The 13,569-nt window shown below is 33.5% G+C and overlaps 1 protein-coding gene across 1 annotated transcript; it reads left to right on the forward strand.

Annotated features, from left to right (window-relative positions):
• LOC109348446 lies at window positions 6,906-11,675 on the forward strand. Its single transcript, XM_019588938.1, has 9 exons — window positions 6,906-7,649; window positions 7,848-7,950; window positions 8,057-8,676; window positions 8,953-9,055; window positions 9,158-9,933; window positions 10,106-10,208; window positions 10,336-11,114; window positions 11,267-11,365; window positions 11,483-11,675. Exons 1-9 carry the CDS (start codon window positions 6,906-6,908, stop codon window positions 11,543-11,545), a joined length of 3,390 nt encoding a protein of 1,129 aa, XP_019444483.1. The 3' UTR covers window positions 11,546-11,675.

Raw genomic sequence — 13,569 nt, forward strand, 5'->3', positions numbered from 1 at the left:
TATTAAGAATAAATAAATTGCGGAATATAAATAACAATGAATAAAAGTTAGTAAGTTAGCTTCATCACTTTTGTATATTAAAAGGTGTTTCAACAAATAAATTTATTCATAACACTTTACTATTTTACAATTTACACCTATTTCAAGATTCAATTGTAGTATAGTATAGGGTTATGTTGAACCACAAGGAATTGTCTAACAAGAAACATAAGTACTTAACAAGAAACATAAACTCCAAACACCAAGGTCTGAAATCCTCCTTTTACTGTATGTACTAAAATCGTAGAATGATGATCACTTATATTCACTACTAAACAATACTACGTCCACGAAGAGACTAGGTTGTCACACCCTAATCTTGGCTACTCTAATATTGAAGTAGTAATGAATATAAGATCTTAAGAAAAGCATGCTTAACTTGGCAAATAAACTAAGTAGTACAACTACTTCTTAGTTTATTTGTTAAGTGTTTAAGACCAGTAATTTTTCATGACTTGAAATCGGTTCTTAGGTGATCAATCTAAAAAGAGCATTAAGAACTTCTCAAACAAATAAAATTAACCAAAACACCAACTTGAAGTACCAACTTGAATGATTAAAATTAAATTTAGAATAAAAGAAGAAGAAGAAATACATAATCAACTTTCAAATGAAATTGTTAGGAGCATGAGCCATCCATCCAAGGATTGGATGCTGTAAGTTCCAAATAAGATTACAAAATGGATTTTTGCATCTCATTTGCCTTCTCCTTTCTCCTCTTGAATTATAAACTAAAAACTATAAAACTTACTTACAAAGAACTTCTATGGACTAATAAATAAGAGGAGAGAATTGTGTTTTCTACTTCAGGGAAGAATTCTTGATTTTTTGGCTTGTAAAAAAGTGTCTTTGAATGAAGGAAATGCCTTCCTATTTATAGAGTTCCCTACCACCGCTGAGCTGCTTGTTTGCATCGCTCAGCAACTAACCAAACCCTTCAGCATGGGTTTGGTCACTTGGTCAAGTAGCTATAGTGAGCTACTCCTGAAAAGCCTATAGTGGGCTACTTGAAGTGAGGCCATGCACGACTTCATGGTTTCTTGATGGCTAAATCAATTCTGGGTGCACATCGTTGAGCACACATGTGGCGCTGCTAAGCTGCATGCTAGAGCAACTTTGACCGTGCTGACTGAGACGTGGCTTGGTGCTTGCTGACTTGGTCAGATGTCTAGTTCACCGTTGAGCATACATACGGCACCGTTGAGCTGCCTGGTTGAGCAGCTTGGGCGTGGGTCAGGCTTGTGTCTAACCGTGCCAAGCTTGTGTTCTGACCCTGTTAGGCTTTGTCTGGTGCTAGGCTGAGCGGTCAAGCATGTCCGCTAAGCTGCCTTCTTGATCAACTTGGTATGTGTCAGGTTGGTTTGACTGAGCCAGGTTGGGTCTGATCGTTCCAAGCTGGTGTCCAGGTCAGCTCAGCGTAGCTTGGTTCACGCTAAGCTGCCTGCTTGAGCACCTTGAGTTTGACTTCTTTTTCTTCTTGGACCATGAGTCTTTATTCTCTTTTATTTTTCTTTCTAAATCCTACAAAACACATTAAAGAGAAATACAAACACAAATATACAAGATTTTGATATTTTATCCAAAAAGTATTGTTTTTAAGTTGGTTTTTCTCAATTATGCTTAAGATGAGTGTCATAAAAGTGTATGAAATTTAGGTATGTTTGACACTTATCAACTATGTGAAAGCATAAAGATGAAGACAACATTACAAGAAACATGCCAAGACTTAAGGTCATCATAGATTTAGGAGTAATTTTTATGTTTTATAGAAGTCCTAAGATAATTGCTTAGATTGAGTCTAGGTTAGGTGACCCTAGGATGGAAGTCTCACAAGACCTAATTTGACACACTTGTATGGGTTGTAGTAATCATACAGATCATCAGACAACCCATTCAGAATGAAGTTCTTACATAAGTAATTACTTTCATTCCAGAGAGCTATTTCAATAGCCATTTTACCCTTTCATCTTTTTCAGCCTCATCCGTCAAACCGAAATGGCTTGTTCAGGTTATAGCTGTTCGGTCCAGTAATATTATCTACGAATGCCATTGTAGTCGAGACGTCTTAAAATTGTTGTAACCGTAGCTTGTAGCAATTCTAAATGGCACGAAATAATACTTACTGGCTGAGTCACGACTAGGTCGCTCTCTTTAAGACGTTTCATGGCACTGCCCAAAATGTGCAAGTAGACTATCAACCACGCCGTCCCCAGGATAAAATAGCCCAGATCTCTATTATCGAATTCTTACTACACTGTAAGAACCGATCTCGAATACACCCACCACAATATGGCTACCAGTGCCAATTCTCGAAATTTCCCACAATATGGGCCAATTCTTTCCCTCAATACTGACTACTAGTGTCAGTTCTCGAAACTCCCAAAATATGGCTACTTGTGCCAATTATTTCCCCCAATACTGACTACCAGTGTCGGTTCTCGAAATTCCCGCAATATGGCTACCTGTGCCATTTCTTAGTGTCACGGAAAGAAAGGGGGAGAAGTTTGCCGGAAATGCATCGGCTGAAAATATGAGGGAGAAAGAAATAGTTGAATGAAAGCGCATTCAACTTGGGGCAAGAAATTATGAAGGGAGAAGGCTTCTATTTATAACTTGGTATTTTTTCCAAGTTCCTAGTTTCTCCAATGTGGGACTTGAGAGTTGTTTTTTCAAAACTCTCCTATGTGGGACTTGAGAGTTGTTTTTTTCTTTTCCAAAACTCTTCAATGTCGGACTTGAGAGTTGTTTTTTCAAAACTCTCCTATGTGGGACTTGAGTGTTTTTTATATTTCACAACCAAAAGTTCCCACTCATGGTTTTCAACAAACCATGTTCCAACACTTTTCAACTCTATTAATCGAGTAACATGAAGTGATAATCAATTATCTAGTCATGGAATCTGATAATCGATTAGGCATTGTAATAATCGATTATTCAGAGTTCTAGTAGCTAAAGATTTTGATCTTTTGGCATCAATAATCGATTATCAAAAGTAATAATCAATTATGTACATCAGATATCTTGTTTTGAGCTTGTCGATAATCGATTACCGGTTTAGATAAATGATTAGATCAAATGGAAAATTGTTTTTCTTCTCATTAGTTCAGAATGTTAGTTGTTAAAATTTCATATTTTCTAAGAATTCTTTGAGCGGCATCTTTTGTTGATTTGAGTTAGTGGTTTTTTTGAAATTCTAGAGAGAAAAGAGATTGAATTTTCATATTCTTTTTCAATAGAATGCATATTCACAAAACCTTGCATAAATCTTCATTAGAATCTAGGATTCCTGTGAGATTTTTGTTATTAGTTTTAGTTCTGAGTTTAGTATTGTATTAGCACATTCAATGTGCAAATTACTCAGATTTATCTTTCTTTAGCTAAGTGAATTGAGATTCTCAAGGATTTTGAGAATTAGTGTTAGAATCTATCTACAGTTAGGTTTTGTATCTTCACACTTTATAAAGGTCTTGGTAGGGAATGATTAGTATTGAGGCTATAATGTGAGTAGGTTTTGAGTATCTGAAAGAGACGGGTTAGAGGTCAAACTAACGTGAGAGACTCTAGAGACGAGAAAGGAGTGTTCGTAGGGTTATTGGAAGTGTGTTTTTAAAATACATTTGATTCCATAGTGAAGAAAATATCCCAAGATTAGAAGAGAATGCCTAGATGTAGTTTGCAAGTGGGCCCATAAACGAAACAGGATAAAATTCCTTGTCGCACTTTTTCTATCTTTTATCTCTTTACAATTCAGTTTTTACATATTTTCATTATTGATTTTTTATGATGATTAATTGACTCTTAATCTGAATGTTCTTGTTTTATCATTTGATATACTATCATTAAGTCATTTGAATCTGTAAAGATTGGTTATGGTAAAAACTTGTTTTGCAAGAAACCATATTATTCAAGATTTCAAGAAATAGAATAATTGATTATTATCTGTTAATAATTGATTACTGTGTAAATAATCGATTACTCTGTATGATAATCGATTATCCTTGACTATGTTTGTGATATTTGTGATTAACCAGAAAAATGGCTTTAGTGAACCGCTACATCGATTCAGCCTCCTCTCTATATGTGTTTTACTCTGAGTTTACCCAACATGAACAAGGATAAAATCTCTAGTGTAAACTCTTCTTTCTCTATATTCTTTAATTTCAACATTTATATATCAATTAAATTGTGTATAATTTGTATAGACTCCAATTGATATTATTGTTGAGTTAATCGTTCTTGAAATCAACAAGCCATCCTTGAGGCTATTTGTGTTTTATGGTTTATGTTTTAATTGATTGATAATCAATTAAATTTAAATTAATATATCTTAATTGGTACTTAGTCGTATGATAATCAATTAAATTTAAATTTAAATTAACACTACTTAATTGGTACTTAGTCGCATGATAACTAATCATCTGGATTTACAACAACTTAATTGCTCTATGACTGTGTAAAATTAAAAATCTTAATTGGAGTAGTAAAGTAGCCACACATAATTTCACCCCCTCTTGATGTATAGATCCCTAGTAAACCAAAAATTTGCACAATTTGAAGGAAACTTATTTTCATGATGCCTATGTTGCTAAAATATATGTTGATTGAGAAAAAGCATCTTACAACATGGGGACAACGCACGACTTCATGCACGACATTGTGTTGGAAGCATTATCTTCGTGGAGGGCTTGTACAACATCGACGGTAGCGGAGGAAATAGAGAAAAATCAGAACGAGATTGGGGTAGGAGGGTCAGTGCGAGAGCATAATCCTATTTTAAGTTATTTACTAAAATAATCTTGGTAGAAAACTAATTTGAATTAATCAATTATTGATAATTTTGACTGCTTCTTCAGTATACATTATTAACATATTCTAACCTCATAAATTAAATTTAAAAAAATGAAGTTTTTGGAAGTTAATTATTTAAAATAATATTATTAGGTTGACTATTGTTCCATATGGGAAAAGATGAAAATATTATTAATACCAAAATAATCACATTATTTTTCAAATAATTTTTATTTTTTAACTTGTATCATTTCCAATTTTTATTTTCAATATTTTTAATTAAGTTTATTAAACATGTTATATAATAATACAATGTTTATATACCAATAAGGCACACCGAAAATGAATTAAGATGAAAATGTTATTCATACCAAAATAATCACATTATTTTTCAAATAAATTTTATTTTTTAACTTGTATCATTTCCAATTTTTATTATTAATAAGGTACAATATTTTAATTCCTTAAAACGACATTCGTTAGAAGGTAAGACATTCACCCCTACAACCAATAAGACACAATATTTTAAAATAATCACTAAATCCTTAGATATATCAAAAGTCAAAAATTCAATTCCTTAAAGCGACACGTTAGAAGGTCAGACATTCACCCCGAAAATGAATTATTTCCTTACATATACTAGCGTGTTGACATGCACTGTCGTGTCTGTCAACCCGTTTTCCTATCGTTTGTAATGTATAGTTTGTATTTTATAAATTCAAATATTATTTTTTGCGCTAAATTTACGGTTGAATTTATTCAATTGGTCTAATATTCAATTTTTATAAGAAAATAATATTATATGGTTTTTTGGTAAAAATAAAAAGATATTGATGGCAAAATAGGAAAACACAAATTACACCATGATAGGTGATTATTTGTGTTTTCCTTTTATTAATAGTATAGATTAATAGTATAGATATAATAGAATATCATTGGTTAGACTTTTTAATAATAATTTATTTATGACAAATGTTTTCCATATATGTGGACAAAATTCCTTAGGTGTGGGATTCTATTTTATAACTTAAAAGGATAAAATTTGATCCTTTAAGAATAAAATTTATTAGCAGAAACAGTAGCACCACATATGAGAAGACATTAGATTAATTCCTAGAACTAGAATGTAATATTCATGTATTTGCAATATAAAAATTTATATATATTTAATGTATTATTAAGTATTCATTTACATTATTTTTATTTAGAAGTTAATATTAATTAAAAATAGAGTAAATTATATTGACACTTCCTGAGTTTTAGCGAAATTATATAAATAATCTCTCAATTTTCTACACTTACACAAACCCCTAATTTTTATACTTTCATTACACATACTACCCCTATATGAGAAATAAGTGTAATCTTTTAAACAAAAATATGATAAATATAATTAAGTTAAACAAAACATGGTATATTGTGGAGACAAGTCCAAATAATATACGAGTTCATATCTCTTTATTATTTTTTGGTTCTTTATGATATAGTATAAGAACAATTTAAACAATATCTCTTTAAAATTGTTGATGCATTTTGTAATAAAAAATAATAAAGATACATTGATTTGTATATTATTTGAATTTTTACTCATAATATACGATGTTTTGTTTAACTTAACTGCATTTATCTTTACTTAAACAATTACACTTATTTCCCTCTCATGCAGGGGTGATCAGTGTAATGAAAATATAAAAACTAAGGGAAGTTTATGTAGTATAAAAAATGAAGAATGATTTATATAATTTCACTAAAATTCAAAAGATATCAATGTAATTAACTCTCTTAAAAATAAACAATAATTAATAAAAACTATTATATTAGTAGTGTATTCATCTTTTCTATATATTTAATTCCAAACAGATACAAAGGGAAGACACCTACGTTAACCCTAAAGAAAAACGCCAAAAAGAAACCGTCTTTGTAAACCCGAAACCCCAAAAAATAAATACAATTCATTTTTTTTGTACGAGTAGTATGTTTTTTCCCGCCAAAAGAAACTGTTTGTTCCCGCTATCAAGATACGGCATAAATGTATCTTCCCTCATCCGAAGTTCATACCCTGACAGAGAGCGACGGCCATGGACCCAATCAGAATCTCTCGCAAACGCAAAAGCTCATCTTCTTCGCGATCTCACCCTCTCTCCGGTAGACTCACCCGCAGCAAATCACAGATCTTCCTTCACCGGAACCGCTCCGGTCATCTCCATTCCGATTCCCGTCGCAGACAGCAACCTTACGCTAGATCTCGCCGCTCTCGGTCACGTCTAACGCGTTGCTTAACTGAAGTCAGGCAAGGATCGCCGGAGAATGATGTCAACAATGAATATGATGATGACGTCATGGTTTTGATTAAGGATCTACGGAAGAAACGGAAGGGGAAGCCGAATGGTGAGGACTCTAATTGTGATGGTGAAGATGTGTCTCGTGTTCTGATAAAGGATATTCGGTTGAGGCGAATTTATTCTACGCAGTCGAGTGGTGGTTGCTCTGATCGGGAAGGTATGGTGGATTCTGATTGTGGAGATCAGAATGTTGGTCAGGGAATTGATGAAATGGTGTACGGATTGCAAAATGACCAAAAATGTGATGGTAAAAATGATGAAAATTGTTCGGAGAAGATTGCGGATTTGAGTGAAGAAATGGTGCTTACGACTCCGCATGATGCTAATGTGTGTGATAACTCAGACGTTAATGGAGGTGAAGGGAAAACGGGAGAGGAGGCTCGTGTTGGTGTTGAAAATACTGAGAAAAATGTAAGCAAGGGTTTCCCCCCGAATGATGATGGTAGCCTGAGAAATGATTCTGTTCTTAAGAGCAAATCTTTAAGTGACTTTCTTGCTTTAAAATTCTATTTGTTAGATATAAATTTTAATTATAGTCAATTATCTAAGTAGGTTTGAATGTTTGATGAATTATTGTGGTAATTTAGGTCGCAACTCTGACTAATTTTAATGTTAATTTGTTGCTGTTAAGGTTTTATTAAAATACATGTGAGGATTTGATTTGGGATCTTTGTGCAGGTTCTTAGACCATGTTCCCAGGAGAATTTGTTCAAAACCCCAGCCACAATCAGTTACAAAAGGCAGTTTCCATTTCTAATGGAAATTATGGGAGATGATTTTGGTAATCATTCTGTTCTGCAAACCCCTTGTTGAGTATTAATCTCGGCAGTTAACTATTTAGTTTGAGATGTGTTGTGAAGAAACTAATTGGTCTAATAACTTTACAGGTACATCTAAATTGGGTGATTGCCAGAAAAATGAGAAGGGTGTAAATGGTGGACAGGAATTCCAACTTCCACTGTCATCTCAAAGTCAGGAAGGTTCTAAATGTGAACTTAAGGCTGATAGTTGCACCATTCTTGATACCTGTCAATCTGGAGCTTCAGAATGTGATGCATTGATAGCACATGTTGATGAGTTATATCATGACAATGGGTCAAAATTACAATCAAGAGAGGTGACCAGTGAGTGTTTATCTGTGTCATCCCTAAACGATATATGCTTGAGTGAATCAAAGGTTAGAGATGCTGGCAATTCTTTGCACAATGATGACTTTAAGCAAGGCTCAAATAACAAGCGAAATCTTGATCATGCCAATGCGACTAATCATTGTGGTTCTATGTCAGAGCAGTTTGGTGTTTTGAATGAAGAATGTATACTGACAACTCCCCTTGATGCTATGATATGTGACAATCTAGAGGTCAATTTAAGCCAATTACAGAGAATGCCCCAAGATGTGCATCATGTCAAACCTATGGGGTTGGCCAGAAGTACTCCAGAAAATTCTGGTGAAGTTTTTTGTGTGACAGCTGACAAGAGAAAGGATCCTGTTCCTAAGAGTAAATCTGTAAGAATCTGTTACTCTTTCAAATCTTTGATTTTTGTCAATTATGGATTAGACATTATGTTACTGATCTCTAGTAATTAATAATTCTAATTATGTTGCATAATTCAATTAGTTCAAAACCCTATATGATGGAAGATTATATGGATCACACATTGATATGTTAAAACTTTAATCATGCTGCTAGCTTTCTATTGCATTTTCTGCCTGTTCAGGTAAGGCTGACTTAATGGTTTTACATTTAGGGCAATCTAAATATGATATGGCATGTTTATGCAGGTGCCTAGACCAATTTTGAACAGGAAGCTTTTCAAAACCCCAGGTTCAATCAGCTACAGAAGGATGCTTCCATTCTTAAAGGATTTTACCAAAGATGACTCTGGTAACTACTTTTTTCCATCCACTTTTGCAAGATACATTGCATGTTATGTTAGTTAAGGTATTATCGATAATGAATGAGCTAATTGATCTAATAATTTTATAGTTATATCAGAATTTTGTCATCTCACCCTTCACAAAAAAGATGAGATTCACATGTATGCCGAGAAATTTGAAGTTCCTTTGTCATCTCAAGGTCTCAAAGCTTCTATAGAGGAACATAAGACAGATAGTGGCCACAAGCATGGCACAGTTAAATATAATGCTTTGGTTAACAATGTATTAGTAGATCCTGCTAATGAGTTATCTCATAGTAACCAGCCACAATTGACACCTTCCCCTGGCATCCTTGAATCGCCTATGCAATTGGATGCAAAAGGAGTAAATGGGTTATCTGCTCCCTCTCCCAGTGAACATATTGAGAAAGTTGAGATTGGTTCTAAAGATGTATGCTTGAGTGACTTAAAGTTTGATCTCTGTTTGGTAAAGTCAACAACACCTGAAGCTCAAAATCTGCTTTATATTAATGATGTATCTAGCCTTGCACTTGAGAATTGTTCAAGTAAACAAAATGGACTCACTATTGATTGTGATGAAAGAAAACAATTTGAGGGTCTGGAGAAGCGTGAATCTTTTATAAGAAATCCTCCTGAAGGTCAGGGTCTAAATCATTTGGATCCTAATATGCTAGATGTGAAGAAGGAAGCAGGTAGAAAGATTATCTATGAAAAGTCGGACATGACAAAACATGCTAGTGAAAAAGAAGAAAATGATCTGAATGGCATAGTTTATGGTCCAAGTGTCTCTTCTAGAGGAAGCAACAATGGAAGTGGTAATTGTGTTGGAGAAAATAGAAATGGCTCTGAATCCAAGGCCTTATTGGTGAGTACCATAAAAATTTTTATTGCAGAATGTTGGTTCCTAGACTTGAAAGAACTAAGTAATGATTTTACATTCCTTTCTCTTTCATTCTGATTGATTTGACCAATTTTTTGATTATTTTTCCAAGTGAAAACAGTTTTCAATATTTTATGTCTATGTTGTTTTGAAACAGGCTATAAATCGATGCTCGCGGGAGAAATTGTTGAAGCATGCTGGATCCTTCAGCTACAAAAGAATGCTTCCATTTATCTTGAATACAATGAAAGATAATCCTCGTAAGTATTGGCTCTTATTCATTGACAGATACTCACCTTCTGGTATAAGCTTATTGTTTTTTGCAAAAGAGAATTGTTGGCTATTGAATCAGATTAGAACTGAACTTGATGATCTTAATACTTGTAGGTGTTTCTGTAATTGACCATTACCCAAAACATCAGAAGTGCTTGGATCAAACACCTCTTCTAGCTGTTTCAGCTTCAGATTTGCAAGTAATTCCCATTAGCGGTTCAGATGATTGTAGAGGGAATTCTGGTACTCAGCAAGAGACAGGGTTGCATGCTCATGGTTTAAATAACGATAGTTCAAGCCCAATACCTCAGATTCCTGAATCTCAGTCATCACATGATTCATGCAAAGTGATTCAACTTCAAGATGAACAGGTTGTATTAAATGGAAGCTGCAATTTGAAGAGCTCTCCTGATCCATCAATTTCTGTTCACAAAATAGATTCACCAATCATGCCCTTAGGACCAACCATTAATAAAGTTATCACCAGAGAAGAAGAGACTATGTCTCCCATTCCTCTATCATCAATTTATCCTGAATTAAAAGGAAATAGTTCTGTCTTGATATCTTATAATGGCGGGAAGACACCTGAAGCACCAAAATATTGTCAGAGTTTGTCTCAACACAAAGTCCTAGATCAAATTAGAGTCCCGGCCGCTGGTTTCAAAAAAGGAATTCTGAAAAAAAATCCAAAAGGATGCAGAGGGCTCTGCACATGTTTGAACTGTGTTTCTTTTCGCCTTCATGCAGAGCGATCATTTGAGTTTTCCAGAAATCAGTTTCTGGATGCCGAAGAGGTTGCCCAAGACCTTATAAAGGAAATATCTGATCTAAGAAATATGTTAGAAAGATCTTCAGTTAGTGTCGATGGCAATCCCGTTGTTTGTGCAAGAGAGGTGAGTTTCACATAATCTTTAGCTTGTCTCTAATCTATGCGTTTGGTGGATATGTGCAATGACTAGTTGATTAATAGAAAGTAGTGATCAATTAGCATAAAAAATCTACATTAGTTATCTAACTAAGGTTTTTTTATCCATATATATTTCAGGTAGAAGAAGCCTGCCAGAAAGCATTTGCAACAGAACAACTTGCAAAGGATCGCCTTAGCCAGATGAATGATGATCTTAACATCCATTGTAGAGTGACGGTAATGTCCTTAGTTCCATATATGGTGGTTGATTTAACTTTTATGTAATAGTGGTGTACAAAATGTACAAAACAAAATGTTTGTGCAAGCAATTCTCATTTCACCTTGTTTGTACAGAGTTTGCAGCGACCAAGGGTTAAATTTACAGATCATGTTGAAGAAAAAGTCATTCAACCATAAATGCATCATGCACCAGCTACTATCCTGGTACCATGGAAATTTGTTACCAATAGGATTTATGTACTCCTATTCTTGTTTTATGTTACTGTGAGTATTTTTTGTTCGAAGTAATGAATATCTGAATTTGCTCTGATCAACTCATATTTCAGCTCTATAATGACATATATATACATTAAAATTATCCGAATATTTGTTGTTTCATTTGGTTGATTGGTGAGTTGAAATCAATAATTGAAGATTAAATTGAGATACTATATTCCCTTGCCAATAAAAAGAGTAGCATACTACACTATCTCGACTATAATTATCTGGAAAAACGTCCCGGAGAAATTATGCACAATAGTAATCGTTAATGGATTAAAGTTGTCTTTAGACTATGGGGGGCATCTGCTAGGTTGGGAAAAAGTTATGTTTGTCTTTCACTCGACTTTAAATATTTTTTGGGTTAATTTTCAGTCTCAAACATGGCCCTAGATCTAAAGAAATCCAATGATAACTAGGTTTGATTATGATTGGGCCAAAATAAGATGGGACCGGGTTAATCCTAAGCATAGGCAAAAGAAGATAGAACATACTTTTTAAGAAATTATTTTTTCAATGCAGATATAGTACACCAACTTAATTTGTCTCATCAAGTGGCAAGACAAATATAGTATAGTATTACACCAACTTAATAAGAAAAGATTTTGCTTAACAATAAGTAGTAGAGATATATTTTCAACTTTCTCATCCATACTTCGCATCACAATAAGAAGCTTTTGCATGCTTTCAGTGATGTCTTCATCATTAATGTCAGTTGCTACGAGGGTCTTCAAGTACATGGAAAATCTCTGTCAATATTAAAGTAATTAGCTTATACATATATAAAATTAGGGATGAGGTTATATATGTTCTTCTCTCGACCCTAAATATTATTTGAGCCAATTTTTATACCCAAACCCAATCCTTTGATCTAAAGGAACTTGATGATATTCAGATTTGATTAAGACCGTGCCAAAATGAAATGGACTGAGTTGGCTCGAAGTATAGGCAAAAGAAAATAGAATATACTTCTTTAAAGAAATAATTTTATAAATATGCAGATATAGTACACTAACTTAATATGTTTCATCAAGTGGAGGTAAATATAGTACACCTAAGACATTTATTCATGTTAGTTGCGGCAAGGGTCTTCAAGTATATGAAAAATCTTGCAGTCAATATTAAAGTAATTAGGCTATACATATATAAAATGATACATTGGACACCTCAAAATTGAAAACCAAGCAAACAGATAAAATGTACAATGTTCTTAGTTGTTAGAACATAAAAGCTAAGTTCATAAATGATATAAATCACATTATATGGATGATAAAAGCATTTTAAAATCTAAGACTGTACTAGATCCCCCAACATCTAACATGTACAATGTTGTTGTAATGACTGCATTAGATAATCACATTAAGATTAACTTCATAGAGAACTGAATTTGGCAACAAAACACTAGCAGCAAAGGTTGAGCATTTGGGTACTACCAAGTTATATTGTATTGCAGGTAGGAATGCCAAAATAGAATTATTCCTTATTTATGAGCAAACAAGCACATAATCAACCATGATTTAGTTTAATGTGTATTATTATGAAATCAAGAGATGAGTAATTTGAAGATCTCTATTATGATAATAGAGCATAATTACTATGAGTATGTATAACAATTTCATAGAACCATCTCTATAATGAAGTAATATTAGGTACATAAGATAAATGAATAAGAAAGTAATGTAACTATCCACGAGAGGCTATAGCATAATTCTGATCAACACTCAATAAGGTAGAGTTCACCTTAACAATTTCTTCTCTGAAATGTCTGAGTGCGAGGGGTGTGATTTACCACCAAAGTTGAAGTCATCAGCATACAAGATATTAGTAGAAGTAGAATGATTGGTCAGTAGCACAACTCCATCTTCAGCTTTTGTTTCCATAACTAGAAGCACCTAGATGCATTCCCCAAAGAACAATGAGCTACAAGATATATATATATGAAA

Source organism: Lupinus angustifolius, chromosome LG01 (assembly GCF_001865875.1).
Source record: "Lupinus angustifolius cultivar Tanjil chromosome LG01, LupAngTanjil_v1.0, whole genome shotgun sequence".
Taxonomy (NCBI): domain Eukaryota; kingdom Viridiplantae; phylum Streptophyta; class Magnoliopsida; order Fabales; family Fabaceae; genus Lupinus; species Lupinus angustifolius.